Source organism: Poecile atricapillus, chromosome 2 (genome assembly GCF_030490865.1).
Source record: "Poecile atricapillus isolate bPoeAtr1 chromosome 2, bPoeAtr1.hap1, whole genome shotgun sequence".
Classification (NCBI taxonomy): domain Eukaryota; kingdom Metazoa; phylum Chordata; class Aves; order Passeriformes; family Paridae; genus Poecile; species Poecile atricapillus.
The window spans coordinates 36,285,027-36,312,284 of NC_081250.1; the positions used below are offsets into that span (position 1 = coordinate 36,285,027).

Below are 27,258 nucleotides of genomic sequence, written 5' to 3' on the forward strand. Positions count from 1 at the left end.
TTTCATCATTAACTTTCTATGTACATTACAAGGAGAGAAAAACTAATGAAAATAAAGAAACCGAGTGCTGTGATCAGAGAGGTACAGGTCTTCTGTAAAAGTTAAAAAATGCTTTGCTTCTTAACTGATCTTGCCCCTGAACAGACAGGGGGCTGGACTACACCTCACTGCTCATTTGGAGTGTGGAAAACTTACAGAGAATTTTAAGAAAGTAACAAGAAAACCAGATTTTGCACTGACGGCTTATATTTTAACCCCACCAAAATATAACTGCATTGCTGAGGAAAATTTTTTTTTCCTCCCATTTGTATAAATAGCATTTTTTCTATTCATTGACAAAATACCATGGAAACACTAAGTTAATTACAGAACTGCATGTAAGGTTTGGGAACATGTTTACAGATGTTACACAAGAATGAAAAACTACAAAATATCAAATTTCATTAACTAAGCTATTGCTCCACCAAATGGATAGAATGATTTTTAAATATCCTTAGAGTGGAGAAAGAACTCTTCAGTTAAGAAGAACATTCATCTCTCATGCCTCTTGTGAGACATACACACACACAAAAACAAAAAAAATTGTGCATTTCTACACACACACACCATCATGATTTTTCTGTGATGATCAGCTATTTCCTTTAATTTTATAACATACAGCCCTGACTCTGCTTCCAGAATGAAAAACTTGCAAATCAAATTCGTCCAAATATTCTAATATATTTTTAAATTATGAACTTTTTTGTGTGTGTTTTGGTAAGAGCTTACTGTGACATTTTCAGACTGACATGCAAACATATATAATGGAGCAGGTCCCAAACTACCATAGTCTCAGATACATATGTTACTTTTAAGGAGGTGATTCCTTGATACCTGAGAAGCGCTATGAGAATGAAAAATGTCTTAACACATCTTAAGGAAGTAAAATTTGGCACGTGAGTCAGATCACTTCTACGTATAATGAAATTGCTGGTTATATATGTTGTTTTTCAAATTACTCAACATGTAATCATTATAAGACTCAACTTGAAATGCATGGACTGTGTACATGTATATTCAAAGAGATATATTTTAAAAATCAGTGAATTTTCTGGTCTCTCTTAGCTTTGTGCCCTGTAATAAAAATGTATCTAAAAGGACTTCAAGATTCTGTCCCAGTTAGACTAGTGGAAGAAGTATGGACTCAGACAATGGCACAAGCCATCAGTCTCTTCCATTAAATATCACTTCTCTTTTCCCAATTACTTGAACCAATTTATTTTTCTGTGTTAAGTACTACGTTTCCTAAGCTTCTCCTGAATGGCAATAGGGAAGTCAGTATCACTGCTACAACAGAACAAATTATGGCTAGCAAACAAGAAACCCTTCTTCTGAGAAAGTTATTTTGTGGGACTTTTAACTGCAAAACCTTGAGGGCTGTTATGAAGACCTCAGATTCAGAGCTTTTGTTTGTACAGGAAACAGAGAAAACAGTCTGATATCACTCCCTAGTACTTGCCACAGAGAAAATACTGAAACCTCAATATTAATTAAAAAACTGAAAAGAGTCACAAGAAACAAGACGCTGGAAGCATCGCCTAAAATAGCTGCATTGCCTTAAATGCAGCTTTTACTACAATTCTTCAAAGCTTGTGTATGAAATCTTTTGTGTCTCAAGTTCCTGCATTGCCCACTAATGATATATTCAAGAAAGGAATTACATCTGAAAAGGAGGCTCAGAAAAATTTAAAAAATTGCATCAGCCAAATTTTCTTTTCAAACAATCCTAGGACCATAGGCATAAGACCCCTGTGTAGAGTAAACATGTCATGAATGAGGAACTTTTGTTTTTACATAAAATAGTCCATCCTTTTAATGATGTTTATTACAGTATCTTTTGGAATAAGGAAAACATTTTGTATGGGAATATTTTAATATTTGAATGTGTCCTTGCTAAAAACTAAACATTAAAATAAAACAAAACCATGATTGTTTCCCCCTAAAATGCTACAAAACCGTGCAGGTTTCATAACTATAGTTTTCATGTAGAGAAGTAACTACAATTCCAGTCAACATTTACATTTCATTCATAAAAATGCATTTAATAAATGAAATTATCTAGATATACAATTAGTCACTCACTAATCCTCTAGCTGGTCACTATTCACCTACAGCAGATTCACAGTATAAAATATTCCCAATGGGAGCATTAAATCATGATTAGATGTAACTAGATATTGATTCACAACTTAAACGCCTTTCCATTTTCTTTGCTTTTGTCAAAACTTACTTTTTACACAGCAAATGTTTTTTAAAATTTTGATGCCAAAATCCAGCTGAAGGTATTGGATGACTTTTCTGTTATGAAAACCAAACCAAACAAAAAATCCCCAACCCCAAAACATTCTACTAAATTCCTATTATTTTCAAGTAGCTATATTCATACTGAGAAAAGTACTCCATTACTTCCCGTAAGTTAAATACTTTCCAAAGTCTGAGTCTACAAGACCAAAAAGAAACGAAGTGCAATCTGTGCTTTCAAGAGCAATGTGTAATTAAGGTCTTCTAATCATTTCCTCAGGAAGAAATACTGTTGCTTCTGGATTTTAAATTAATTAAAATCACTTTCCTGTCAGATGGTATGAGTGTCTCCAAGCAAGACTGTCTTGATCTACTTCTTGTTGGTACATTCTATGGGAAGAATACATTCACTTAGAAAGAAGAGCATTTTCTTCCTTTTCTATCCCTTAATCCTCTCTGCCAAATGACAGAGAATAATGATTTTTTTTTCCTCAGATCCAGCTTGGGTACCACTATAAAGTACACTTCTGGATTTTAAAATAATCTAGATTAATATGCCAAAACAAGTTTAGAATATTTATAATATAGAGAAATTTTTGCACCTAATCCACAATTCCCTTGCAAAAGATGATAATTACTACAAGTTTCAAGATACAGGTAACCTTTTCTATAATTATAAGGCATGCATGCTGCTTATGAGAAATGATAAAACAACATTTGACCACTTTTTGTAAATCTAGTTGAACCATTCATACAAGAATCAACTCTTACTACATTAATGCTTATGAAAAAAGATCTTAGAGGATCAGACACATAATATTGAGAAAACTACTGCAAAAGTTGGTGGCAAGATTTTAATTCTTTAAAGATTACAAATCTGTAGAAATTATGTTGCAAAGAAAGTGCTTAATATGAAATTATGTAATGTACATCACACAATGAAAGCCTGAACAAAATCCTAAGAAGCTGGTGAGAAAGTTCTGAGTTTTATATGATTTCCACATTAATTTATTTGAATATGACAGAGTGCAGATAATATACAATAACTTCTGCCCACCATGGCTTTTATCACCTGAAAGAAATGAAAAAGGTCTATATTTACTATATGTGTTTATTGAACAAATAGCATGAAGCAATGTGTGGAAGGTCTTAAATTACTAGGCAGTTGGTCATCACTGTCACTTTAATTTGGCTTTATTCATCTGCTTTCCATCAAATTACAAATGCTGGGCAGTCACAACAACTGAGAAATGCTGCTGCTTGCATTGCAGATCACTCCCTAGTACAGGACATGGCTGGCATCTACATTGGTACCTGCCAATATTCAGTATATGTTTAGACATTTAAATTCATATAACTTAAGAGCAAAACACACTAAAATTCTGTGAACTTCCTCTAGAATTTGTCCTGGAAGCAAAGCATTCTGTAAGTCCCACAGAATTTCTTCAGGAAGAGCAGAGGCAAAGAAAAGAGAGCCAAGGATAGCCATGAAATAGCATCCCTTCCCTTCAAGGGAAATTGCAGCAAATATTTTAGAATTTTTTTGTTGTTGTTCTTAAAACTACTGGAACATTATCACAGCTCTAAACACATCAGAGACAACTGTCTATGATTGTCACATCTGTGGTAGGAGGATCACTTCAAATACACCAAAGCATCATTACAATCGTGGTTTTTTTAACTATATACATTGCTGGCAACCCAACTGTTTCTCCCCTCCATCGTTTTCTTCTTGCAGATATGCTTAAGGCTGCCACTTTTAATCCTTTAAGAACAGTTTTAACGAATCCTTTTTAACAAATTCTGATCAGCATTTCTGATCATCTAAGGTAGCACTTATCTCTTACTGAAAACAAAGCCAATCCAAACCACAAATTAAAGTATTTCGACCAGGTTCAATCAATACAACTTGTAACCACTGCAATGTCTCTGAAAAGGCTTGAAAGTCAACAAAACGAAGAGGAAACATCATATAATGAAACTATGCAAGAGACATACATAATACTAATCAGGTAAAATAAAAGCAAGAGGCTGCTCTCCTCAAAAAGAATCACAGACTGGTTTGGGTTGGAAAGGACCTCTAAAGAACACCCAGTTCAGCCTCTTGTCATGAGCAGAGAGGTGGACATCTACTAGATTAGGTTGCTCAAAGTCCTATCCAACCTGGCCCTGAACACTTCCAAGGAAGGGGCACCTGCATTTCTCTGGGCAACCCATTTCCACATCTCAACACCCTAATTGTAAAGAATGTCTTGCTTAGCTTCCATCTAAATGTACCATCCTTTGTATTTAGAGGCCCAAATCCCTAGAGGCCATGGTATAAAGTCTCTCTCCACTTTTTGTTGTAAAGCCCACTTTAAAGTACAGCAAGGCAGAAGTTACTTCTTCCTTTATATGGGCAAGGGTGGTTTCATGGCGAAAATGAAGATGAACTACAAAGTGAGCACCAAGTACAATGAAAAAGCTCTGCCAGAATCAGCTGGGCTCTGTCCATGAAACTCAGGCTTCAGAGTCATGTTGCCCCAAAAGGAGGCTCAGGAGGGAAATGGGTCAATGCGCCAGGGGCAAGGGCAACGGAGATGCAGTGCACAGAAACCACTGCCAGAGGAAACTTGAACTAACAAGGATGTGAAGCAGTACCAAATTTCTCAGCTATATAAAGTACCTCTAACATGGTACAAAGAGGAGAAACAAGAAGGATGTTTGAAGAGTATGGGCTAGTAACACACAGTACCATTAGTCCAGGAGAATCAGACAGCTACTGAAAATAAAGCTTATGGAAATTACTAGTCCTGACTTGATATTATGTACCCTCAAGGGGAACTGATACAACCTGATTTTAGTGCTTTGCAAAATACCTCTCGATCCTGGACCTGTTCTACTGTTCGAAACTGCATGTCCTGCAAGTTTTGCTACATTTGAGAAAAAAGTCCTTATTTTAGACATATCTTTCTCAAAGCCATCTCTGCAATACAGCCATAAATTAAATACAAGCGAATGGACCACCAGCCCTGCAGGAACAGCAACAACAGAAACACTGCAATGAATTGGGTTGTTTGAATTGGTGTTGGATTTTAAAAATACTTATATGTTCTGCTCATACAGATGTGTGATGACCTCTATGAGCTGCATAACAGTGTAACAAATGGGTAATTCACTTGCTCCACAAAACACAGATTATTGTACTATTTAAGAAAAGATGCCATCTGCAATATAGTTGCAAATCACCAGTGTTTTTTAGACTGACATGGAAGTTTACTTAAATTTAAATTAACTGACAAATTATAACATGCTAGCTATTCTAGAGCCTGTAAGACAATACATACAATCACTTAAAGATTTCTTCTTAGAAAGCCCTGTATTTCAAATTATAAACAAATTATAAATTCCTGAAGTATTTAATTACCTGAGATATTTCATCTGGAAAAAACCCAACATTCAGTTTTCTTGATGCTTCATAACCCACTTTGTAAAACAAAGACTTTAGAACCAGGCTGCAAGCCAACAATTATCGACTCTTACATGGGATTTAACTACTCCCTAAGTCAAAGGAACTATGTTTAAAGCTATATAGTATTTCAGTTTCTTTATAAATCACTTCAGTAGTGAAACTTGTTTGACCAGTTTCAGTATTATGTCAACAAAAAAATATCTGAAACACAAGAAACAAAGAAGTATTAAGTGAAACCAATCTCAGAAAACAGTGGAAAAATTTCAAGCCACGGGAGCTACAGGAAAATAAGTAACTAGCATTTAAAAATATTTTGTCTTCAGAGAGATTATCTGTCTTAAATATAGGTTTAACAAATTAGAAATAATAAGGAAAGCACACTAAATGAGCATTATCTCTTTCCCACCAAAGAATTCTTAACATGATTTAATTTGTAGTCAGAACAATCTACAGTATACCAGTCCTGAGACAACTGTGCCAAGCTTACTATGAAGGAAGCACATAGATATATAATTTTAATAAGTTTATGCACATCTGAAATAGTAGGGTTCCTCAAATATGTCAATTGCAGTGTTCTTTTCTAAATTAGAAATATGCATTGCTTCCTTTAATGAAACTTCTATTTTCCTGTTTTCCTGTGAAGAGCTTAAGAGGGAAAACAGCCACGGATAGAAGAGATTCACTGTTTGCTAGATGGAGGATGGGGTAAGAAAAACAAATGTATTTTGGCAGTCTATTTTACTCACAAAAAAAAAATTAATTAATTTTTCTTTCTTCCCTTCCCATTCTTCCTCATTATGCAACAAGAAGCACCAGATCTCACTACATGCATACTGCCTTACTGCATGGCTAAGTTAATTAAGAGATGAAATGGAAGGTAAGAGCAGCAGCCACAGCTTCTGGCTGCATCTTAAAGATCAAGACTTGCCTGTAGTCTGGCCTACCACTGAAAAAGCAAAATACCTCTTTAACAAAAGAAAGATACCTGGCAGGTTACATGGAAACCTCTGCTGCCTGAACCTTTCTTCACTAGCCTGAATGCTGCCTCCAACATTTGGAGTGATAGACAAGGGAAGCTCACGCTACTGAACTTGGCTTACCTTGAAGACATTATGAGGGAGAAGCTGAGTGTCAAAAACTTAAAAAAAGATCTCCCAGGTTTGTTCATGAGTATATAAAGCTTGTCTTACATTAAATGTAAATGAGTTAACCAGAATACTCAAAAGCTTCTAAGGCAATTTTTCAAAAACAATTTTAACTAGTTTTTGAAAGACATGTATTCTCTAGCAATAGGAAAGACAGCTATTTTAATTAGTTTTTCTAAGCAACAAAATAAAAAGACATTCCTAGAATTATGCAGGTCAGTAAAATGAGTTCATTATAATTACTTACGATAGCATTATTGTGTAATTTTTTAATTTCATAAAGTTGGATGCAACAGAAAATGATCTTGATATAACCTATAAGAAGCAGTCAAAAGACTAGCAAATGTTGAAATCATATAATCGCACATGCACATACAAAAAGACTAAGCCACCAAAAGCACCAGTCTTCTCAACTCTATTTGACAGTTCCAAAATCCAGGCACACATCCAGAAGAACTTTCTGCCCCACGTCTGGTCAGTACAGAAATTGAGGTTAACCTTTAATTTTTAATGTCACCTGCAGCCAGTGACTGCTTTTTCTAATGCAAGTGACAGATAAACAGCAAAACACTCCCAAGATGATACACAAAGCACCACATACCATAAGTGCATTTTTATTTTTATACCAACTCAATTTCTCAAATGGATAACCAATGTTCCTACTAATTTACATTAAGAATTGAGTGAAGCATGAAAATTGTTCTGATGCATAGGCTCTATTTCTTTAATGTACTGCATAGTGTTCTGTACTTTATTGCAACACTGGAAAAATCTAACTATACTTAAAAGGTACAGAAACTACATATACAAGCTCATATACGTCTTAAAAAATCACTTCAGAAAGGAGTTTTAAATTATCCAGAGAATAGGAAGGAAAAATAACTAATTAAAGGCACTGATGAAGTCAGTAAAAGCAAAAAAAAAACAAAGTACCTATTAAAATGAGTTTGCTGACCTTTAACTACTTGAACTAGTGTGTTTCTATAGACCAATACTAGAACTTTAAATCCACATTGCTTGGATTTCCAATTTAGAATTCCTTTATACAATACAATACTATCACCTTAACATTTGCAAGGTAATTCCAAACTAAACAGAGGGAATATGGCAAATTGATGTAATATAGTCTAGCTATTTAAGGCCAAATTGGCAAGTCTTTAACAGTAAACACTGTATCATTACTAAACACTGCCATGTTGTTAATGTTAAGGAGAGGTTTAAATTAGAGAGTGAATTGCCCCTTCAGGTCGGGACTTAGGGCATATTATGGGAGAAAGCAAAGAAAAGATCCTACTGACATGGTCTATGTTTCACCAGTTCTATGGGAAGCAGACTGCAGTACAGTTATCAATCAGTTTAAAAACCAAATACTACAGTCACTATTTTCACTTGTCTTTTAAAATTTAATGCGGCAAACTGGGGAGAAAAGAACATATGTTTGTAAAGTAAGATTTCTTTTGATACGGAAATGGCATGAAAATAGATTTTGGACAACTGCAGGAGATACATCACCAATATTTTTAAAAATGTTAAATGTGTAACTATGACATAAATGAAAATGAGGCAAACTTAATTTGATTTAAAATAAATACAAAACAATTAACTCACATAGTGGGAGGTGCTCGAACACAAAGGAGACAGTTGTCTTCAGAAGGATACTCTCCACACATTCAACAGGCAAATAGTGTTGGGATATTCCCCAGCCACCAGGAGCAGTGAGGAAGCTGGAGTGGCACTCCTGGTACCAGACTTCTGGATTTGACCTTCGGATGGAAAATAAATACACTTAATGAAAAAAATCCTAAAAATAATTTTAGTTTTTTATTTCATCTAACAGGATTTAAGTTGAGGATTTAAGACTTAAGGCATTGCATTTCTTCTGGACATTTCAATATAACGAAAAATAACAGAAATTAGCTTAAGTATTTTCAAGTGAAAGAAGTATTGTATTTCACATAATCATGTATCAGGAGAGATAGAAACAACATATAAAATAAGTCCATGTGGTTTAACTTATTTCCAAGATGACATTAATGGCAGACAGACAACTCCAAAAACTTGAGCATTATGGAGACTTATTCAGTATTCAACCTGAAATTTTTATCCACATGTGATTCTTGGCTCTTTCTCAGCATTACTTTCAATTTATTTTCCTGTCAATGAACTTCTTAAAAACATGTACCTTACAAATTTCTGTAATTTGTTATTTTAGATCTATTTTCTATAAAGTTGTTCAATCATTACTGGTAAGACCACAAGTAGTTGTATAGGGTTCAATAGCACACTGCAGCTGGTTACATACAACACTAAAAATGTTGAAGGTTATGGTTCTAAGAAAATGTAACACATGAAACATCAGCAACCAATCAGCCATCTTTCATTAACTCTCCTTTAACTGTTCAAATCACAAAAAATAACAAAAAAAATTCAAACAAACCCTCTTCAAAATATGTTTATGCAGAATTTTTCAGCTACTGTGAGATGATTAAAGTCTATTCAAGGATAAAATGGTATTTTCAAATAATTCTTCCTGTTACAAACATGCAAAGCTAATAGTTTTGAATTGGAAACACCGTCTTCTCTTTTTGAAAAGATAGCATTTTCCTGTTCCTATAGTGTTTGCAACAGAAAATGTAAGAACACAAATACCTAGACATATTTCTTAAAGTCCTAAATGACACTGGTTTTGCAGTTAAATACCCAAATAGCTCCTCAAATCTGACCACTGTTGTCAGATTACAGTGCAATCTGACACTGTAATAATACAGTGTTGTAATATTTAGAAATATAAACCAAAAAGCATACCCACTTGCAAAAAGAATAAAAATTGGGATTTCTTTTTTAAGAAATTAAATTAAAAGTAATTGTCTACTCTTGAGTATATAAAAGAGTTCCAACTGAATACTGGGTTTAGGGTTTTTTTTGTAATTTGGATTAGCATTCTAATTACAACATACTAGCACATAAACGTATTTTTATTCTAGAGCATACTTTGAGTTATTAAGCCTGGCATTAAATTTTGTAACAAGATGTAATATATCTAATTCAAGAGGGCTTAGAGTATTCCTGTATTACTTATTAATATGTTAAGTGAATGTTTGGACAATTGATTTCAACTAGGTTTTGTGACTAAAACATGTGACAAAATACAATTTTCAAATTACATAGTCCATTTGTCATAACTACTGTTCTTTCTAATTTCTATAGGTGTTAACAAATTAAACAAAAAAAGTCACACTGACTAAATAAAGAACAGTAGCCATTTCAGAATTTAAAAGAAATCGTCAGCATTAGCAAATGTATCCATTTAGCCACTAGCAAAGCATCCTCTGCTCTTCTGCATTCTCATTGCCTTCCTTTGCTTCTTATACCCTCCTTCCTGTATTTCCACACAAACTCTGTGTATGTATATTTGCAGAGGACTTACTACAGTGAGACCACAGTCTTGTACTGAAACAACAATGAATGATAACAAATGCATTGCTCAAGGTATCACAAGCCAACTCAGTCACAGGTGGACCCAATCAGTGACTGGTTCGTTCAATAAAATCAACACATTTAAGACACTAATCCTGTAAATTCATACCAAAGCAACAGAAACATCCCCAGCTAATGGCTTCAATAATGTTCATGTAGCAAAATAAATGGAGAATATTACTTTATGTAAGTTCTGAAAACAGAGGTTATGACAATGTATTTCACGTCAGTTCAGCACAAAGATTTTTGTGTGATTCATACAGTTTTGACAGTTTTTTCAACAAGTTAGACTGCAAAATGGTCTAAATGGTCTCTATGCCTGCACTGATGTTTTCTGAGTTACAAACAAATCAGATTGACTGGGGAGAATGGGAAAAGTATGATCCATTTGAGCATTTGGCCTAGCTGACATAAAACAAGTGGACTTAATGTGAATATGAAGAAAATTATCTCAGAAAATGAAAAAAGATGAAGATGTTAATGTTACCAGAGTAACCTATGAAACAGAATAGGGTATTATATTAAGATTTTTATTAAAGATATAAAGATTATTTTTCTAGAAAAGTAAGAAAAAGTAACTTTACCACATGAGCTAAACTCTTAGTAAGCACAAATAGAATCTGTCTGTAATTCAGCATTGATGGCATCCTCATGTAGACGGCTCACTTTGAAGGATACCTACTAGACATTCCTGGAACCTACATGAGTACTGCATAAATCAATACCATGGCAAATGCAGACCATCTGTCTTGATATTCTTGAACATCATTTACAGAAAACAGTCTTCAGTTTATGATTATAGGTATTTCCTTACTTGCACAAATGCCTCCACTCCCACATACGATGGAGGAAAGAAGGATGGTCCAATGTTCAGTATCATATGCTAGTAGAAGGTTCCTAACAACTAGAATTACTCCAGTGTTTAAAGGAGTAGGTATCAGGAAGAAAATGCAGGTAATCTGCCTTAAACCTATAAATGGAAGTGTTTAGGGAAGCTACTTTTTCAAGGTAACAGGTACAATAGCATACACCTTCCAAAGTATTTATGCTTCCCACAGTCCACTAGTCACATAATTATGTTCTGCTTGGAAAACTGAGAACATGAAAACATCCCAATGCTTTGCCACCTGTTCTCAGTAAGCCTTACTTCACTCTCCTTGCAAAACTAAGGGGCAGGAGGAGGAAAAGAGGACGGAAACAAAGAAAAGAAACAAGTCTAATTTTACTATTGTCTGTTCATCCTCCCCCAATATTGTTTCCATTAAAACAAAACAAAAATTACAGAAATAAGAATATATGTACTAAACAAAACAAATTACTTTGATATTTTACTATTTTAGTAAATACATTTGATGAATTTCTCATCAAGATTCAATGGTATTTAGAAAATTTATGCTGAGGGATTCAAACCTGAATGCTTTTCACACAGTCTCTAAGTACGTAAATTTTAAATCAGACTTTAATTTCAAATAGCCATGTACTACTTTTTTGATGCCTTTCCATCATAATAAAGAAAACCCAAAAATATTAACATCAACATCAAGATGTAAGGAAAGTATTTTAAAACCAATTCCTTTAAAAACAGAATATATGACACGTTTAAAGTATGGAATTTGGTTACTGAAGAAAGTCCACCTCTGCATTGCTTCTCAGGTATACATGAACACAAAAGAGCATCTTAAGATGCCAGAAGCCAAGCAAGATACTCACTTTTACAGGTCTATTAAATCTGTGAATGCAGGAGCTGCTGCATTTCACAGTCTATTATTTATATGACAGAATGAAGATCTGAAAACATGAAATATAGCCTTAAATTATTCACTTATTCTTTTCACAAAAGGAGAAACCGTCAATCTAACACTAAAAGACTTCAAGCATATTTCTAAAGGTTTCATGAAAATTGCCTTATTTATCAAAACTTTATTCCCTCCGTTTGTTCATTAAATACTGTAGCTTTGCATTAAGGTCAAGCAGTGTCAACCAATTACTGCTGTTGGAAAAGTCCTACTTCCTTAATACTCAAAGAAACCACGGTATATAGTGAATTATTTTAATAGGCAAACTGAACACTGTTTATCCAAAGTACATTTCAACCATAAAAATATACTTTAAGGGTTTCTATCAACAATCAATTATACTACTATTTATTATCATAGCAGTATTAAGCATGATCCTTTGTCTGCTTAAATGCCAGCCTTAAAAAATATACATCTATTTTAGCATATTCAGCAACATTCTGTTCTGAGCTCATAATAAAGGAAAGTAACAAAAATTAAGTGACCTATAAAGCAAACTGAAAGGTAAAAGATAAAACATTGAATTTTAAAGAGACAGCAGCAATTGGTATAAATATACTGGCTTCTGTTCTCATTCTTTATTGGTGGGCAAGAGGCTCAGCTTATATGACCGACCTGAAAAAAAATCCACTGTGCTTTCACTGCTCCTAATTTTTTAGTTTTATTTTAGGGTGAAATCTTGAGATACACAAGAAGAGTAAGTAGTCACACACAAATGTATTAAACACCAAGAAAAGGCTACTCATAGGCCATCCTACCCAATACCAAAGTCACAGTCATTCAGGATAAAAGGATTTCCTTAACATATTTTGATGTAACAACCCAAGATAGAGTCTCCCTTGTCCTACCTCAATCTTTTGCCTGACCCATTTTAATGGCCTGCAGTTCAAAAGGCTACAATGATGATTTTACTAAGCAATCACCTCTAATTTTACATTTGAGAGAAGCAAAATTTTGTATCTCATTTCCTTTTGGAATTGACCTGTTTATTGCCATTCTACCATTCCAGCCGGTATATAAGCTGTGACAAAGAAATACAATATTCTGATGGTAACCTTTGAAATCTTACTGCTATGAGCCTAACTGAGCCTTTCTGAAGTTACAAAACACGCAAAAGCAAAGAAAATTTCTTTTACACATCCTGTCAGCTTGTCTCACTGGAAAAAAAGTTTTCATCCATGTCCTGCATCAGTGATCAATGAGACCTACAGAGATACAAGACACACATGCCATTGCTACAAACAAGGAGAGGAAATATAGTAACAAAAGGAATGGAAAAACAAACAAACAAACAAACAAACAACAACATGAAAAGTCATGCTGAAAATTATGGAGAAAAACATAACAAAGTAGCATCTATTGTCTCATTATTTCTAAAAGATCAGAATAGAGGAAATCAAAAAAAGTAGAAAAGAAAAATAACCAATCAACCAAACTTAGAACAAGTCCTCTCCAGTCTTCCCCCAGGGTGCCTAAGTCCCACTTTCAAATAACATTCTACCAGTGAAACCTGAAAATATTCTAGAACCCAGTGTTGTGCAAACAAATTTCAAGAAGAAAATAAAAGAAGCTAGAGAAAAAAAATACTGATTCTTTCAAATTCATCTGGGTGACTTCACTGCTAACGGGGTTCATGGATGGGAGATAACAGTAGATGTGATACAAACTTTAGATTAGAGAGATTTTGTACATTTTCTGCATTGTTGATGCAGAAATGTTGATGCATATAACAAAATACTGTCCAGACATAATCATTAGAAGCTGGACACAAAAACTATTGAAATTAGAGAGCAGTTATTCTAAAAAAGATGTTTTTAACTGCTCTCTAAAACCATATACATATATTACAAATGTTACTCAGAGACATTTGTTCCATCTGGTTTTATCTGTCATTTTTAGAACAATCCTAGTGACTCCAGGTAAGTTTTTTTAAAACCAGCAGATAATAGAATATTATCTGGTAGAAACTAGCAGCACCTCAAAGGAAAGATTTTGAAATACTTTTGAAAAATAGAAGATATGGTCACAAATCAATAAAGACAAATCAAAAGTGGTACATTTAAGAAAGGTTCATAGATATGAACACAAAATGGACCAGCAGTAAACCATTACACAGGGTATCAATGAATAGAAAAGATGACAAATCAAAAGAGTAAATTTTGTTAGATCTTTGAAAAACACATCTCACTGAAATACACTGCAAAGCACATTATGCATGTGGTTGGGTGTTTGCACAACTGGCAGCACATGCGGCAGCACCTGCATTGAACAACTAAAATTACTTTTTTCCATCTCTTTCTGTACTTTATACAGTTTTGTACATCATAATTCTTAGAAAGATGCAGGCAAACTATGGGAACTCAGGGGGAACATGACTTCAAGGAGTGCTGGGGTCACTAACCGAAGCTTCTCAGGAAAAGCGTGATCAAGGCGCTTGATCCTGCTGCAGGAGAGATTGAAAAGAATGTTACTTTGTCACTTTCCAGCAATACAGTTCTTCAATGCCAGTCCATCTACCACAGCCAACTACAGTAAGAAACTGAAGAAAAAGAAGTGTCTCTGCACATCTTCAACGGCACAAATTCTCTCTTATTTATCTCTCACCTTCAGATTTCCATATTCAAACGCATCCCTTCCCTTGCTAACAGACAGGTGGACAGGAGACTATTACTCCATATAGCTGTTTGTAAATCTCTTTGTTATGCCAATATTAGACTGAGAATATCTGTGGGTAACTTCTCCTGTTTCATCATTCTTTTGCTAAAATTATGTAAAAAAGTTTAATGTAAAAGGAGTTTTAGTGACTTCCTATTTTTATTTATTTATTATTTATTTATTTATTATTTTTTTATTATTGCTTTATACATGTGTTCTTGAAAGGAGGATGAACAGCTTCATATATGAAAACCTAACACACAAATAGTAGAAAGAAATTATATCCTGAACTGTACAGCATGAAAACAAAGTATTTTTAGAAGATCATCTTTCTTTGTCCTGGATTCTTCAGCCACTTCATGGATAGCTCTTAATAATTCCTTAACTGTTGTCCTGTAATAGCAATCAAAAAATGTTTTAAAAATGAAAGTGACATGCTAATCCACAGATCTCCTGTGAATGAGACAATGATCTTCAGCTTTAAGGGACATGCCATTTGAGTATAATGGATCAGAAGAAATAGATCTTCTGTATGGATGAAAGACAACAGGGAGAATAAACTCTGCTTTTTTAGATCCACCAGCTCTACTGGATAACACCAGCCAGCAGTGGGAGATATGGAGGTGGGTTGTAAGATAAGGAACAGGCTAGAGGCAAGAGCTGTTATAATTATAGCGGGGAACACAGAATTTGTTAAAGGAAGTCTACTGTATAATTACATTTGAAAATTTAGCAAGATGCCCAGAGGCTGGCTTGCAGCTGTCAGGAACTAGTAACGCTGGAGTTCTGCTCAGGAGAAAACCACTACTGCACAGAAGCACACCTCCACCTCCCTGTAGCTGAGCCAACTTTCTTAAGGCTAAGGAATGACTTCAGCTAAAAGTAGTAAGATTACAATACATGACATTATACCTATTCTCAGTAAAAAGTGCTCAGAGACTGGGCACTATTTTAAAGGCAATTAATACTACATTAAATATATTTTTTGAATGAGCGCTAATGACAGTACTTTTTAAAATTGCATCTTTAATAACAATTAAATTCTGATGGTTTTTTATTATATTAATTCATAACCAAACTAACCTCACCTCTTTGCATACAAAGTCATGGTTTTCTCTTTGGCCTATTTGGACCAATAAAATGAAAACAAATGAGTGAAATGCAGACAAAATGCAAGAATAAAAATAAATCTGTATACTTGTTTCTTCCTTGGATTTAGAGCTGAAGAGATGTTGCTGCTGAGAAACAAGTAGTAAACTACAAACACACAAAGCAGTTATCTGCAGAAAAAGTATCAAGTATGAAACATGATTAATCCATTCTTGAAAAAAAATTAAAAAGTAGGATTGAACAATTTAAAAATGGCTTATTTTATACAAAGCTATTGATTCTACTTTAAAAAGTATATTCTGCTAATTCACATATTAGCAAATGAAGTGCTGTGCATGCTGGAAAACATCACCAACTGTATTACTGTATAATACATCTGGATTAAAAAATTGACCAAGAATCATACTACAAAATAAATCTGATCATATAAAATTTTATTGTCATAATAACACCACAAGAAAATAAAAAAAGCTCTGGAAAACAGAGTCCACAAGCCTACAGCACAAGTTTAAACCAAAACTTACGGTAGAATTATTTCTAAATGCTGTTAACAAATGCTTCTTTCATTTGAAATCTAGGCCTCTGTAAGAAATTTAAGTATATTTGTCTAATTGGCATTATGGACTGTAAAGAGAGAAAACTGATGTCATTTCAGCTTTATTGAACCGCTACTGCTTCTAAATTGAAGAAAATGCATACATCCTCTAATCATGTCTAAGTGTTGAATTCAGAATTGTAGAGAGCTCATCAACTAGTCCACATTTGCTCCATTAGCCTAAAGATATCCTCGTTTGGTGCCCCATTATTAAAATATTATTTATTTATATTATTGATATAAATACTTCATATGTCTTAGCTACAGGAAGGTAGAAATATTATCTAAGTATAGGCTTTGCTCACTTAGAAAAGTGTTCTCAAGATAAGACTGAACAAAAAGTTCCTTTCTGTGCATCAAGTCTGCCTTTTGCTCAGTGTAACAGGACTGCAGCAGGACTACGATTTGCTATCTACATTTTGTTTAAAGAAAGGGGAGGAAAACAACACAAGAAACCAGTTATTTTATACAAATTTCTCCCGTTTGTTTTTTTTTCTCCCACTTTTCATTTTACAAAGATGGACATCTGACAGATAATAATTTCAATAAAAGAGAGATTCCTAATTAATACACAGAGTTTTACTTTTGTTTGACTTCTACAGAAAACTAATCTTTACAATTTAACACATTCCTTTGCTTTAATTTTAAAATTAAAATAGTCACTTGAAAAATTTGAGTCTTTGAAAGGCATACTGATTAAACCTAAGTATTGGGATTTTGTTCATGAGAAATTAAAACTCATTTTGAAAGAAATTTCAGGAATACAATACTGATTTCACACAGCGACCCACTTTTTATTTCAATTTTTTTTTTTTTTTTTTTTTAGGATGGTCTAATTACAAGTATTCTGAGCCCTGGTCAATTCTGGTTGCACAGATATTGCAAATATAAAAGAAAAATATCAGGCTTCATATTGATTTCTTCTACCTCAAGCATAAGTTTCCTTTGTTGACTTTTGTCATATTCATCTATATTACATTATATAACACAGCTTTAAGGACTGCAATGATGCCTTCAGGAATGTACAGAGAAGAATTCATTCTTTCATCTAAAATATTACTGTAGAAGAACAAAAGCATTTTCATGCAACAGTTACCCTTATGTATCAACAATTCCACAGTAAAATATAAGAAAACAAACTACACTACATTGCTGATTGTTGCATATCCTTGTTGTTGATCTGGACTAAAGAAAAACCTTTAAACTTCTGAATATGGATTTTGAAAGTGAAAGAACATCTTAAATGGAATTCTGTAGGTTCTAGTATGTAAGCACAAAAATCCATAAATCTAGGGGGCACTTTTACCATTTTTTAACAGGAAAAAAGCACCCAAACATAAAAACAAAACTTAAGAATGAAAAGTCAGTGTGATCTTCTATGCTGGTACATAATGCAAAATGAACACAGCACAAACTTGTAGAAAACACACATTTTTCAATATATAAACCTTTTCAGCACAAAACTTTGTATGGAAATAAAATTTTCCAATGCAATTGAAAAGTGCTAGTTCCCCAGTCTGGCTGTGCTTTCACTGTAGCTCTACTTCTGCAACAGGAGGTTCCATTCATCACAAGAGTGGTGTGAATTCCATATGGTTGTAACTCACAGAGGTGTACAACACTACACCTTCAATCAAAGGCACCTTGCTGCATCTGTGCTAAAACTTTTTTTTTTTCTTCTCCTATCTGTACATACATGCAAGAGATTAACCTGTCCTTTAGATTAAAACTCTTTCAAGAAAGACTATTGTCCAGTTTTATGTTTTAGCTAAATAGATGTGATTTCTGTAGATCCTATCACTAGATGTATCCATAACATATGGTAATTTGTGTTTTCAGCCTTTCTTATTTGCACTTACCTGTGTATCTGTCCACTGAAATGGGCAGTCTTCAAAAAAAGTTGCACAGGGTAACTTTACTAGAGTTTTAACATGTATGACCATTTGTATGAGATTCAGGTTATCCAACTATACAAAGGCAGACTTTTAACATAATGTTACATAAAATGGGAATAAAATAGCCTACTCTTTCTAAACTTGCTTTCAAGTATTTTAAACAGTTTGCTTCTATTCTTTTACTAATAAAACAAGGGATGTCAAAGAGCATATAAAATTTTCTAAATTAAGGAAAGGAAAACTAGAATGCACATTATATGTAAGTGGTAATAGGCAGAGACAACTTCACTAGGCTGTGACATATGACATCTGGTAGACTATTATCATAATAAATGGGAAAAGTAGGTGAGATTCTGTCAACAGCAAGGTAAGAAGAAATGCATCTTCATCAGAATGACAAACATATCTGCCTTTAACAAACATAGGTCAAACCAAAATCCAGGTATCTATGAATTAAATATTTTCACTTTATTTAGCCCCTTTTCTTTTTGATTTTTACAATTTAATTGAAGAACATCTACATTTATCCAAGATACATATTTATGTAATTTAATTTCATTTTAGTGAGGATAAATTAAACTTACTAATGGCTAAAACATCACAAGAAACAGTCTATTACTTTTTCACACTTTTAGAAATAATTTTACCTACGCCAAATAGTAATTTAATGATTGTCAAACCACAGTGTAAATACACTGCAACTCCTCTTGGTACAACCATGCAGGCATCACATAGATGTTGAAATAGCTTCCTCTCTGCAGCTGACCAGCTGAATGGCAACACCACTAATCTGGGGGTCATACTAGGTATTTGATAGCATGCGTGACCTACAAAAAGAACTCTCATATAAGAGAAAGAAGAGGGAAATAGTGACTTTCTGAAAGTAGGTCATGTTCCCACAAACCATGTTTCTTATGGTTTATTTTTATGGAAGAATCTGGGAAAGTAAATGGAAGAGGGTCTTTCTGGGTTTTTTTCACTTGTTCTTGATATGAAAAAACCTTGAAAAAGCAAATTCCCAAAAGGTACTGAAATATAAAATATTAGAAGAAAGATGGTGGAAGAAAAGGAAGAATATTATTACTGCATTCCTACATATCCACTTCCTTGATATTGTGTTAGTTTTGGGATCTTTCCAATATCGTGCTAGAAAAGACACTCTGAATGATAGTATTTACTCTTCACTCACTCTCTAGAAATTAATGAGTGATTCGGTCACATATTTTCAGACTTCAGTACAAGCTGATGGCATTAAGATACCAAAGAGATTGATTTGGCAACTATGTCTCTATCTCGTGTGCACTCTCACTTCGTAACTATTGTCTCTTGTAACACATAAATGAGGATGCTTGAAGCATTAGGAAAGAAATCACAAAAATGTTGCAATTTCTGTACACTCTAATAAATGCATGACAGTTTAATGCTGATTTAAGGCTGTCTGACAGGAGATAGATAACGCATTTTGGCCTGGTCACTGCCTTCCTCCAGAAGATAGGCTTCTGCCGTGAAGGAACTTGTGTACAACCTCTTCTGTTCACTGACAAAGAGCTTGGAAACACAAACCTGTCTAAACTTCTTCAAGCATAAAAGATGGAGCATGAAGAAAGCTGGAGTAAGGCAGCTAATATGTCCAAAGGAATATATGTTAGGGAAGTGGAGATTTCCTTTTACACTAGTTGAATGGCTACCCATTTTGTGGGGTTGCAATTCTGTTCTCATAGCAATTTAATTGTTTTTAAATCAAATACTGGAAGCATCTGGATTATAAAATAAATAATTTCTTTTTTTTCTTCAACACAAATTCAAATGAATGCATAGAGACTTGCATAGGAACTTAATGAAAGAGGATGGGGACATCTAATGCTGCATGAAGCTCGAGTGGGGATGTCAGTAAACTAGGGCTCATATTCCACTATTGAAGCTAGACTCTGACACCCATTCTCCAAAAAGCTGGGCAAATCAGTCTGCTAGAAGTGGAGAGAATGGCACTTATACATTGGAAATTCTACTTGGCTTTCTGTTGTGTAGCACAGTTGTAATAGGAAAATTAGATTACAAAGGGACTTAACACATTGTTCTACCTACTTACAAGACTGAACTTGGCTAAGTGCTTAATGGCTCTTCGACTCAGCAATGAAACAAGAAAAAAAATGAATAAACAAAATTCAGTAACACTGGTAGCTGGCTTATTACAATTTCAGTTTGCAATTCTGTGATTTAAAATTTTGCTCATGCCCAAAACTGAAATAAGAAGAGTATCTACTGAATATTATCATCAACATACACAGCAGCCTAGCATTTCATAACTTTATTAGAGCCTCCTCATAACTAGGTAGGGACTATTTCACAAATCATGTCTTAACTGAAAAACTGAATCAATTTGCTACCCTAATCTGACCATCTTTAGTAACAGAAATGGTATTCAAAACAGCAGCTATACTGAGCTCAAGAAGATTTTATAATATCTATAATTAAATACAGCAGACTTTAGGAAATTGAGAAATAAGAAAAGTCATTATCACTAACTGTTAGAGACACAAGAGAAACTAAAGTAAGATATAGAATGTGTATCATGTGATATGGTGTATTCCAATATATTTAATGCATTCTTTTTGACTTTACAATCCAAATATCAAAACAGGTATCTCAGACCTCATCCACAGAATTCATCCAGAATTATTAACACATTTATTTGATAAATAAAAATATAACCCAATCATTTATGCTAGAAAGCATCAATGCAAGCTCATCTACTTTTAGCAAAAAAAAAACAACTCCATAAACAAAAAAACAGGACACGACATTTGCCTTATTCATTGATTCCTTAGTGTAAGCTTACAATTGGAAAGGTAAACTTGAAGAAGCTGGAAATTCAATCACAGTAATATAAATGACTAGTTAATAGCCAAAAAAATAATAGATCTAGTGCAAATTTTACTCTGTGGCATAAAGTTGTTGACAATACATTTTTCAATAAAGAAAAATTGAATTATAGCCTTAGGGTGGTTTAATTTGGTACAAATTTTGAATAATGTTATATACATTTCCAAAGCAGATGCTAAGAGACTCTACAAGGACACTCAGCTCAATCAGAAGCCAGATTAAAGTTCCATCTGGAATGAAACAGTTCCACAGCTCTATTACAATTAGCACAGTCACCAATGTCAGACTCATAAGTTGGGCAATGTGAAACTCTTTTGCTCCAAAATACAGCTACTAGTCCAGAAAACAAACAAGTGCTCCACACATCTTTAAAACAGACTTTTAAAGTAGTCACAAACTTCTGTTTTTGTAGTCAGGATGAATGCTCTTATTATTATGGTAATATGAATCACAAAGACAACCCAGACGCAATGATTTTCCATCACCTCTTCCATTGCATGAATCTAGCATTAGAAGTCACAAGTGTTCAACTAGCTGCAATACTCAAAATATCAGCAGGCTGAGAATAGCACAGAGTCTATTTGCACAGAATAAAATTCAAGACTGATTTCAAATTGCCCTGGTCTTTGCATTCCCAATTCACAGAGTTCTTGTTATGAAATAAAGCGTTTTCCCAACATGGCATGCCGAAGAACTGCAGCTTGAAGTGACGCATCTTTAGACAAAATAAGAACAGAATTACCTGTGAGAACCTAATGGCTAAAAGTGAGAGCCTAATTCTTCAGCCAAATATTCACTGTAACGGTGTCTTCTTAGATTTAACCAAAAACCAAATTTCAACCCAAGTTTACAAAACAAAGCATCCTTTCAAAGCACAATTCAGTAAGTGATAGTGCTGATACAAAGACAGTAAAAACACATTAAAGACAGAAAAAATATGCAACATGCCTTAAATTTACTCTTTTACCATTTAAATAAATAATACACCACACAAATAAGCAAGAAGTTGGAAATCAAATCTTTCATCTTGCATCTCTTTTTCCCCAAATAAATTCACAATGAGCAATACAGACTCTTAAAAAATTACATCTCATTATACATATTTTTATCAAGAACATCTTGGTTAAAGAGCATGTTTATATATTTCCAGTTCCCAGTTACATTAATCAGCCTGATTTCTACAGCCAAATAGCAAGGTGCTAAGTCTGAAAATATCTACAATGACGATATCCAGGTAAGAGCAAAGTTGAGAGATAACCGCAGCCACTGTTCAGTTAGCAGCCTATACTGTTCTGCAATGAAGTAAATTCCAGCTTCCAAAGACAGCAGCAATATTCACAATTTTATATTTAGTACCTTTAATTAGTGTTTAAATACTATCCAATAATGTCCACTTGTGAAATTTAATCTTCTAAATCTTTAGAGAGAAAAATTAACAATCTGGAGCAACGATGCAACTTTGTCCTTAGTCTGAGTCTGTTGTTATTTCTGCAAACAGTGCACAAGAGAACAATTGCCAACACCATGCAGCAGGATGGAGGCGTTTTAGGAAGCATTTAGAAACAGGAAAGACTAGTTGAGATTTAAGTATAGAAGCAAAATATCAAAATTAAGATCAATGCAACCTGATCAGTTGCATTGACAGAACATTGGCTTTCTAAGGCAGTGGTCAGCAAGAGTGTCCAAGGCTGCTGGCTACACCAGAAAGGGCCAAGGGCATCCACAAACTCCAGCAGTGGCAAAACCACAGTGAAATGACCACTGTATTTCAGTTCCACATGTGAACATAGTGGCCCACTACAACAGCTAGTTTCCCTTTTAGTTAACATATTTTCTGAAAGATTAACAAATAAAACAGCACCCAAAAGTTAAAATGTTAATTGACAGAAAGTAAAGGATTATAGCCGAAACACACGTCTCAAACCCCTGGCTGTGCCCCTTGTGGCACACCACAAGCCATGGGATTCTTTCCAACAACATAGGTCCGGGTCACCAGATAACTGCAGTGACACAGTGTGAAGCACAGGTGTCAAAAGGTTTCTTTAAGAATTACCCTTCTCAATGCTGAGCATATAAAAGCCTTATTGAGACCAGTCACATATATAAGGTTTTTGCAACAATAAGGAGCTATTAACTCATTCCCACTAGTAGAAATCACCTACACTTTCAAACTTCAGGACATTTTATTATGAAGGTCTGTCTGGGCTGCAATGTAAAGATTTCCAAATATAATTCATCATATGTGGCATGACAGTGTCTCTCATGGCAGAGTCATGAGCTTGCATAGCTCTGGACAAAAATAGTGCAGTAATGGAAGAATCTTCCCTTCCTCTTTCGAACACTCAGCAATCTAACAGTGAGCAAACACAACCAGAAGCAGTTTAATTCTCAGTGTCACACAACCTGTCCCCAAGCAAGTAATGAAATTACTTAACAAAGGCCAACTACAAGCATATTTAGTTTTGAATCAAGTAAGGGACTAAAAGCACTTAGCAGCATCTCTGAATGATCTCTTTGTAAAAAGAAAAAACATTTATTTTCACTCTTCTGCGTATCTCAACAGCTCTTGACCTATGATGAACTCTCACCTACTTTAAAAGATGTGACACATGTCCTGGTTACTCAAGTAGTGATCTGCGTAATTCTGGCAGAAAACTCGGAACAATTCCCAGCAGTTCCTTGCCTGTGAAATTTCTGAAGTATCATTTCTTTTTCTGCTCCTTCTTGAGAGCCACATGCAGCTGTTTTGAGACTTGCTAAGTGACACAGGCATAGAATTAGCAGGGTTCCAATGAACCATTCTAACTGCCTGTACTTGCCACAACCTTGAAGTAGTTGGACAAAATCACCTCATGGACAAACATCTGGCTAATGTAATCCACTAAAGAGATGGATAAGGGATGGTCAAAAAAACAAGTGAAAACACAGTTGTTTGAACTGTGAATCACAGTTCACCAATCTACTCTGTAGCCTAGCAACACTTACATTCTTCGTTGATGCTAACCTGGTATTTGGCAGCATCTGCAGAAAAAACACTTATCACCACTTCTGTTAGCTGGAAAACTCTACTCCATTCTAGCAATGACTAAAAGTTACTCAATTATTCATATCTTCATCATCACTCAGCTGCAGCATATTTCAGGATCAAGGAATAAAATTCTGGGTTTGAGCTCTCTCTTCTGTGCACTTCCTTGATTTCAGTTAAATAACTACCCAGAGTTCCATGGGGAAGAAAATTTGCTGTGATTAGAAAGACAAAACTCTTCCACATGAAGGACAAAACTTTCTTTGAGGTTGGTCCAAGAACACAAACTAAACATTTCTACCAGGCAGCAACCACCATCACCAACTGCAAGTCCAAAGTGCTTTTCCTGCTCTTGCTGTCCTACACATCACAACATTTTTAAACTCTTACCACAAAACAAGATTATCTTAATACTTATTCCCTTGAAGCAGACTGATAGAATGCAGGATGGCTGAAGCCTCAACAAACACTACAATGGGGAAGAGATCATCTGTCCTCAGCAGAGAGGCAAGATCCCACCTAGTCCACCTCAGTATTACATTTGTCTGCCAACAGCTGCCATAGTCATACTGCCTTCCCTGCTGTTATTAACAGAGCTTCACCCCTCTTTTTATAACATGCACTTCTCACTCTTGTTCCAGAGAAAGCAAATACTAAAAAGCTAACAATCATCTTCACACATGAATAACTTCTCATTGGCAAATACCTTTACTGTGCTTTCTGGATACCTGCTTGAAATGACAGAGACAATGGATTTGAAAACTGGTCTAACATAGAAGATAAAAAGTTGTAAATTTTTTTTTCCCCTTCAGTTCTATTTTCTGTGTTCCATAGCTTGTTAGCCAAAATTGTTTTGAACAGCTGATTGCACTGTTTAAACGGCAGTCTTCCTAAGTCTTAAGGCAGAAATCTAACAAAGTATTGCAGTATATTAGGTATGTATGACCTCCCATGCTTGGATCAAGGCTATCCTTGAAATTTTTTCCAGATATACTCCTATCAGAACTCTTAAAATAGTTTCCAATAAATACTCTGTAAAGGATTTAAAGCTTAGTAGCTCCATAGTTTATTATTATTTTCAATAGAAAAAAAAAAAGGATTTAATATTTGGGAATGCCTCCTAATTTAATTTTATTGGAGAAGAGAGTATACTACATAAGTATTTACAGAAGTGATACAACTGTCATTAAATCAGTATTTTAATCACTTTATGCATTCTAGTTCAACAAACCAATGGACATCTTCATCAGCAATTTGGAATTGACACTCATCTTTTTTAAGGAAAACAGGGATACTGTTCTTTACACTGCCTTTACCATGCAGATTACCTTGACGACATTATTCCATTGTGTAGTACACAAAGACAGATTACTAATTATTTGTTGGAGGAAAGCTCTTTTATGCCCTATTTTTTTCTGTACAAGCACGTAAGATGATTAAAGAGCAATCCTAAGGAAACAGAATAATAGAATCACAGAAATATTTAGATTGGAAAAAACCTTTAAGATCATCAAGGCCATTGCCTCTTGTCCTAATGATTGTTCCCTGGGAAAAGTGAGAGACCTCCACCTGGATACGACCACCCTTTCAGGTAGTCGTAGAGAGCAATAAAGTTTCACAAGCTTCCTTTTCTCAAGGTTAAACAACCCTAGCTCCTTCTGCTGCTCATCAGAATTGTGCTGCAGACCAGCTTCATTGCCCTGCTCTGGCCATGCTTCTCAGTGTCCTTCTTGTACTCATGGGGCCAGAACTGGACACAGGACTCAAGATGTGGCCTCATCAGTGCCCAGTAGAGGGGAACAATCACTGCCCTCATCCTGCTGGCCACACTATTGCTGATATAGGCCTGGATACCAATGGCCTTTTTGGCCACCTGGGCACACATTGCCTCATGATCAGCTGTAGTCAATCAGCATCCCCAGGTCCTTTTCCTCCAGGCAGCTTTCCAGCCACTCTGCCCCAGCCTGCAGCACTGCCTGGGTTGATGTGACTCAAGGGCAGGGCCTGGAACTTGGCCTTGTTGAACCTCAGACCATTGGCCTTGGCCCATTAATCCAGCCTGTCCAGATCCCTCTGTGCAGGCTTTCTACCCTCCAGCACATCAACATTCCTGCCCAACATGGTGTCAGCTGCAAAATGACCACAGGCGCACTTGATCATGTCATCCATATCCTTGATGAAAATATTAAACAGAGCTGGTCTCAGTACTGAGCCCTGGAGAGAACCACTTGTTACTGGCTGCCAGCTGGCAACTCCATTCACTACCAGTCTCTGGGTTCATCCCTCCCTCCCTCCATCCCAACAAACAGTACACTCATCCAAGCTATGAGCAGCCAGTTTCTCCAAGAGAATGCTACAGGAAACACTGGGCAAACCATGACTCATGTCCAGGCAGACAACATTCACAGCCTTTCACTCATCCAGTAAATGGATCACCATGCCATTAGACGTCAGGTTAGATAAACAGGAACCTGCCTTTCATAAACCCATGCTGGCTGGGCCTGATCCTGCCGTTCTTCTGTACATGCCATGTGATGGCACTTAGGATGACCTGCTCCATGATCTTCCCCAGCACCTGTCAAGCTGACAGGCCTTTAGTTCCCGAGATCCTCCTTTTGACCCTTCTTGTAGACAGGCTCCACACTTGCAAAGCTGCAGTCAACTGGGACATCCCCAGTGAGCCAGGGCTTCTGGTAAATGCATGAAAGCACTTTGTGAACATTTCAGCCAGCTCCCTCACTACTTTGGGTGGATCCCATCCATCCCCATAGACTTGCGTGTTTCTAAGTGGTGTAGCAGATCACTGAACACTTCCCCTGGGAGTATGGAAACTTCATGTTGGTCCCTGTTCCTGTTTTCCAGCTCAGGGGGCTGGGTACCTGGAGGACAGCAGGTCTTTCTTTTAAATATTGCAGCAAAGAAGACATTACGTACCTCAGCCTTTTC

General features: G+C 35.3%; 1 protein-coding gene across 3 annotated transcripts in view; it reads right to left on the reverse strand.

The window, feature by feature from the left end:
- TBC1D5 (TBC1 domain family member 5) overlaps nt 1-27,258 on the reverse strand; it is a 315,146-nt gene that overhangs the window by 236,227 nt on the left and 51,661 nt on the right. For all 3 annotated transcript variants that reach the window (XM_058831805.1, XM_058831806.1, XM_058831807.1), the window contains exon 3: nt 8,485-8,639. In XM_058831805.1, the coding sequence (XP_058687788.1) occupies nt 8,485-8,546 (62 nt within the window). In that variant the 5' untranslated portion in view covers nt 8,547-8,639. The remainder of the gene's footprint in view (nt 1-8,484; nt 8,640-27,258) is intronic.